Raw genomic sequence first — 6,853 nt, forward strand, 5'->3', positions numbered from 1 at the left:
AGTGATCAGTGACTTCTAGTTCCTTGTTGTCAATGCGAATTGCTGGTGTAGAGGGGACATCCTGTTCTTTATGCTGATCATCAGTTTGTTTTTTCGAAATGGAATAAAAAACTGATTTTGTTTGAGGCGACGAAAAAAAACCCATTTGTTTTTCCTTTATGTTTGTTTTGTCTTTTGATGCGACAGATTTTCTTTTCTTTCTTTTTCTTTTTACACTGACATTTGAGAGCATTTATCAAGCAAAGATGTACTGTCAGAAATATGACAATTTTCGGAAGATTAACAGACCTGACAGAGCTGCGACATCTGCAAATAGCATTTCCCTTATTTCATTATTATTATTATTATATAACATGAAATGTCAAGGACGTCTGATATTCAAGAAGGATAAAATGCAGGCATATTTTACCTATTTGTCTGAGGTGAAGATTTGGAAAATTATCCTTTCTGGCCTCCTCGGGATCAGATAATCTTTCTTTGCTTTTTGTGTGCTTTTTCAATCTCTGTAGATAATAGCAACAGTGAGCTTTAAATAATAATCTTATTTAAATCAATATAACAATTATTCCCAAAGACGAAAAAAAAACAAATTCCACAGAGCTCCTAGGCCAAGAATTTAAAATTAGTAATGATGATTCCTACAATCAAGCAAATTGTTCAAGAAACCTAAGGAAATATCTAATCTAATGAAGATTGATATTGATAGGCTGTAAGAATCCATATTTATATATGGATGAACAAATTTGAAATTAAAACCAATTTCTGTAAGATTTTTTTATATTGTACGTTTCAATTTATTTAACCATTATTTTCATTATTATTATTTTTTTTTTTTTGTAGAAGTCAACAAGTCTGCTAATAAAACAGTCTCAGTAAAAGCAACCCCATGTCAATCATAAATCTCTTTTTTCCAAACTGTCTGAATGTAAATATCAACTGAGACAAATTTAGTCATTTAATTTAAAATTGACAGTATCAATCATAATAAATAAATAAATATAATAAGCTTACCCCTGAAGTTTTTCTGATGTATTTTTCAAAATGCGCTGGTCCTATTTCTGGTAGATATGGAGATGGAAGGATTTCAAATTTTTCAAAAGACTGACCCCAAGTTTTTGTGAAAAAGTCTGTCTCTCTTTTAGCTAGTCTGGGATCATTTAGTAAAGCAGGCATATTCACACTAGCATTGTGAATTGTCCATCGATATTGGTCTTGAACAATGTTTGGATCTGTATTGGACTGATTTTCACCATTGTGCACTCCACGTTCTTGATGTCTACGTTCAATAATTTTATCTCTTGCTCCAGCTGAAAATAGAAACATTATTTAACATTATTTAACAAAATATCAAAGTCATCATAAAAATTTTCATACACATTTTTTCTGGGCTGAAAAAACTGATAATGATAATTTCCAAATTTATATCACATTTGATACTAGGCTTGTTTATTAGATGTATAGATATACGGATATAGCGAATGGATGGGAAAGAATAAATAACAATTGAATGTGGACAAAACTTAGGTGTTCATCGTTGGGAACAAGAAAAAAAATGTAAAAACTGATCAAACTTTGTTGGAAATAAACAACATCAATGTGCCTTTTGTCAATAAAGTTAGGAATCTTGGGGTCATGCTTGATTCGGACCTTTCGATGAATGAAGAAATATGTCAATTAAAAAAGAAATTTGTAGATATAAAAAATGTAAGTTTATACGATATTTTACAACAAAAGATGCCTGTCAAAAATTAATATCTGCCTTAGTTTTTTTCAAAATTAGATGATTGTAACTCTTTACTTTCTGGAACATCAACCAAAAATACTCGTTCTTTCCAATCATTCAAAACAATGGAGCATGCTTAGTAATGAAAAAGAAGTGCCAATATGAAGCAGCACCTCTCATGATGGACCTACACTGGTTGCCTGTGAGAGAACGTATAGCATATAAAGTAGCAACATTAATTTCTAAATGTCTAGATAACAGCGACTCTTCTTATCTGACAGAGCTCATTGAGATATAAGAAATGGTAAGATGTCATCATTCCTCTCCCGATTCAAAAACTAAATCTAAAGCCAGGGAGAAAAGCTTTGCTTGGTCCGGCCCTAGAATTTGGAATAAATTGCCCTTAGTGAATCAATATCCCTAGAAACATTTAAAAAGAAACTGAAAACTCATCTATTTCTGTCATGTTTCAGTGAGCAGCTACTCCAAGGAATGATTTTGTGTGCGTGCATGTGTGTGTATGCATATTTAAGTGTTTGTGGAAGCAATCATGCTGTGCATGGATGTAATGAAATTGAGGATATATTTACATGTCATTGTAACGCGCCCAGAACCTGCATAACATGGGATAAGCTGTACTTAACAAATGTGCACTATTATTATTAATAAGTATATATATATATATCTTATATGAATAAAAAATCCTGACACATTTTTCAATGAAAAACAAATCAACACAATGATGGGCGAGGATCAGAAAGAAAATAGAGTGAGGATATTATAAATAAAATCAAATGAAAATATTACATGTATTCACTTTATCATTTTGATTTAGGCAACAAGATATTCAGCTTTTAAATAATATGAATTAAAATTTTAAAATAAAATAAATAAAAATAATATATTATAAAGTATAAAGCATCATTCTATGTTTAAAAACCTGTATATGTTGCTTAGTTTTTTAAAAAAATGTACCTTTTGTAAAAGCAATAGCTATGTTTGCAAGAAAGAAAAAAAATTAAATGAATGAACAAATGAAGTGAAAACATTATTTATCCTCAACTGGATTGATCACACTAATGTATAATCTTATTATAATTAAGATAATAATAATGTCTATTATATAAAGTCATTTCAAATAAATAAATTTGAATCAAATTTCAGTGAATTACCTGACTAACAAAGTATCAATTACATGTGCGAAAGAAAGGAGAGACTTACAATTATTACTGTATATGTGAAACTTGAGGACATGGTCATCATAATCCACATCACTGACACCTTCCAGGGGCAAAGATGGGCAGACTCTATTTATCCCATATCGACAGACATATGATCCTCCTTCTTTGGAGCAGTGGAAGTCTCTGAGATGTTGGCTGAACTCTTTTGGAGATTTTAAAGTTTGAACACCTTGACAGAAATTGCATCTTTTCCAGGCAGGAATTTGACCACTTGTTTGGTTCGAGGATATAATGGACATTGCAATTAATCTTATACACCACTGCCACTACATAGAGATTTCTTCAAAGATAAATCACAACTTCACAGTGAAAGTCAATGGAATAGATAGTTTTGATGTTGCATGCATGACTGATTTTGAGGATGCTCATCTGGAGGAGGAAAAAAAAGGAAAATTAAAAATATAATGTAATGTAACATTAACATCTTTCGATTATTAATGCGAAAATTTTACATTGTTACATATTTGATTCATATCGAAGGCACTAATTGACATCTTACTGGATTCTGTTGCCAGGCAATGAACTTTTATATCCAATTGAGTTTATCTGCGAAAACATAGCATTGTTACCATGCATCATAACATAATGTATGTCAATCTTAGAGTCTATTCTATTAGTATTAGAGTAGAAGCGGTGGTATTATTGGTATGGTATTAGTAGTATTGGTATACCGGAACGTGAGATAATAATAATAAGGAAACCAGGTTCTTGAGAATTGAAAAGTGACAGTCGGTGGAGCTATATAAGTCATACTGACGGTTCAGGGCTTGGCAACTTAATAATAAATAATCACAAAATATAAACCAAATGAATTTTACTGTCAACTACAACCCATGAAGAAAAATAATTTCAATTTCCATTCGAAATCTATTGTTGACGATGTTGACTGCCATGTTGTATGATCATTTGTCTAACATGTCGAGAAATTGTAGGCATTAATTTAACAAAATACATTGTAACCGGCGTGTATTTGCGGTATTTTAAAGTAAAATATCAGATTGAGTTCGTAGAGAAAGAGAGACATACTTTGTATCGCCTGCAATTTCAAAGCAATGTTATCTTCTGAAATAATAAGTGGGTAACAACGAAAGAGGCAGGTTTAAAAATCACGTTAAAAATCAGTCTCTGTCATTATGTCTGTAAAATAGCAAAGTATGAGTTGTTATATTCCTGAGCTTTGATGATTGTACGCAAAAAAGAGTTGTTATTTAAAAAATAAATTAGCATTTCCAAAAATGATTTTTACAAAAATTAAAAAAAAAAGAAGAAGAAAAATAGGAAAAAAGAAAGAAGAAGAAGAAGAAGGCAAGACTGATCGTAATTTCAGACATTTTGACGTGGCTGTGATCTTGGAGTAATGAAACTAAGGGAGAGATCACTCTGCTAGCTCGTCGCTTGGTGGTTGACAGACTCGTGCCACCTACGGCGCGATCGTGATGAAAACGTTAAGGGCATATTGGAGAGAGCGAAGCAAGTTTATTTGTAGTTATTATGTAGGACGAAGAAGGATTAACTGAAACAAATACTTCATGTTAATAAAGAAGAAATAGATCAAATTAAAACTTATGATTATTCAAGTTCAATATTCTTAGTGTAATTCTTTGTCATAAATACCGAGTTATAGTTGCTCACCGAACGGACACCGAACGAACGACTGAACGGACACGTGATCAGTTTTTTCTCGCGTCCTCTCGTCTAATCTCGTCACTCCGGAATAGAAAGAGGAGGCGGAGCTTATATGATATAACGCAATGAAAGTTCTGTCCGATGACGGGTGGGGAGATACACAGACTGGGGGGATATCACCTCTCCAAAACTTACCTTATTATATGAGATCTTGAGATTCTTATCCAATCATCGATTGCTCGTTTGACAGTTCGCTTGTGAACAGTTAGGAGATCATCTCTTGATTTATGGGCAGGCGGCTTTGCGTAAAGGCGGTGAGTGTTGTATACATCAGAGAGTACCGCTGACCGATGGGTAAATAGTGGTTATGTAACCCAAAAGCCCTGCCGTCTCGACTGCAAGGTCTTGTATGTAATAGTTGCGTCACCGTCTCAACGCTCAGGAATTAATTAGTGAGGAGGACTCTCAGTACATATATATTTTTTTTTTAAACAACGTAATTGGTGTTTTAAACGCTTTTGAATCACACGAGATACATCAGTGTGCTTGTCGCATTGAGAATTGAGAAATGAGATATAAATCAAGAAAATAGACCGGGAAATAAAGAATTGATCATTAAATTTTAAAAATTTGAGCATTATTTATTTTAAAATCAATCTACTAGAAAAAAAATGTTATTTTAAACCTATTTTTGTGAAACAAAGATAAATGTTCTCCTTTTTGCAAGCTGATTCAAACAATGTGGTTTCAAATTTATCGTATACGTAATCATTTGGAAGCTACAGAGAAAGGTGTTTTTGTGTAATCCCTTTCACACACAAGCGCGCGCACACACACACACACACACACACAAACATATACAAACAATACACACACATTACACATCCCTGGTCATCTATTGCCTTTATTATTAATGTGTATACATCCCATGCTGATTGTCACAACCCCCCACCCCCCAACCATTTACACCATCCAAGTACCAGCAGCCTTTTCTCTTTGATTTCGTATCATGGTCTACCCGACGCCCAACACCTCGGTCGTTTGTGGGTCAACCCCCCCCCCCCCCCCTCCTCCCACCTTCCTCCGTAATCAATTTATAATTTTCTCTCCGTATCTAGGGTAGAGCGCCACATGCACAATTATATACTATTGAATGACACTGACCTTACCCCTCCCCTAACACATGGTGGTGGTGGGGGGGGGGGGGGGGGGGGGCTGAGGTAGTCTCCATTCTTTCCTTCTCCGTTTCTTGTCAGCTGAAGCCAACAGCAACCCAAGCTATCCTCTATCACGTGACCTTAGATCCGATGCTGCATACCGCTTGAGAGTCTTCACTATCCAGATCTCGTTCATGGTCACATGAGAAGGCTAGATCCGTTCGGGTTCGGCGTTCGGAGCCTCGTTCGGCCCGATTTCGTTAAAAGCCCAATATCAATAATTTCTCCCTAATTATTGATTTGTATTGATATTTTAATACTCATACAAACTCACACACCATCATCACACATACACAATGCATCACCATCATCATGATCATCATCATCATCATCATCATCATCATCATCATCATCATCATCATCATCATCATCATCATCGTCATCATCATCGTCGTCGTCGTCGTCATAATAATAGTAATAGTAATAATAATAATAATAATAATAATAATAATAATAATAATAATAATAATAATAATAATAATAATAATAATATAATAATAATAAATAATAATAATAATAATAATAATAATAATAATAATAATAATAATAATAATAATAATAATAATAATAATAATAATAAATCTTTATTATCCAGAAATGGCAATTCATATTAATGATAATAATAATAATAATAATAATAATAATAATAATAATAATAATAATAATAATAATAATAATAATAATAATAATAATAATAATAATAATAATAATAATAATACTTTATTGCATCCCAAAAAGGACATTTTTTGTACAGACGTGTTATAATTTACACAATAAGATAAAAATACAATGGAAATAGGATCTATATATAAAAAAAGTAGCAGCTCCATAACCAGAGTCGCACTTTATAATATGAATAATTTCAACACTGTAAAATAGTTAAAACTGTCACTATAAATTGAAAATTGAAAAGATTGCAAAACAAATAAATTATTAAATTAATATTTACATTTTTTGAAAGTAAAAATGCGAAATAATTATATAAAATGATTATTGCTTGTTATAAAGCCTAATACTGGACGACAGAAAAGATTTTCGGTGTCTCT

General features: G+C 32.5%; 1 protein-coding gene across 2 annotated transcripts in view; it reads right to left on the bottom strand.

Annotated features, from left to right (window-relative positions):
* LOC144962005 (vacuolar protein sorting-associated protein 54-like) overlaps positions 1-3,881 on the bottom strand; it is a 35,504-nt gene extending 31,623 nt beyond the window's left edge. The window contains exons 1-4 of one of the 2 annotated variants that reach the window (XM_078895003.1): positions 3,783-3,881; positions 2,945-3,333; positions 1,012-1,307; positions 410-503 (exon numbers count right to left, since the gene is read on the bottom strand). In XM_078895003.1, the coding sequence (XP_078751129.1) occupies positions 410-503; positions 1,012-1,307; positions 2,945-3,203 (649 nt within the window). In that variant the 5' untranslated portion in view covers positions 3,204-3,333; positions 3,783-3,881. The remainder of the gene's footprint in view (positions 1-409; positions 504-1,011; positions 1,308-2,944; positions 3,334-3,782) is intronic. The other variant, XM_078895010.1, reaches the window with a different exon arrangement.
* Positions 3,882-6,853: the final 2,972 nt, after the last annotated feature.

Source organism: Berghia stephanieae, chromosome 1, assembly GCF_034508935.2.
Source record: "Berghia stephanieae isolate SIO BIC M18660-M18661 chromosome 1, UCSD_Bste_1.3, whole genome shotgun sequence".
Lineage (NCBI taxonomy): Eukaryota > Metazoa > Mollusca > Gastropoda > Nudibranchia > Aeolidiidae > Berghia > Berghia stephanieae.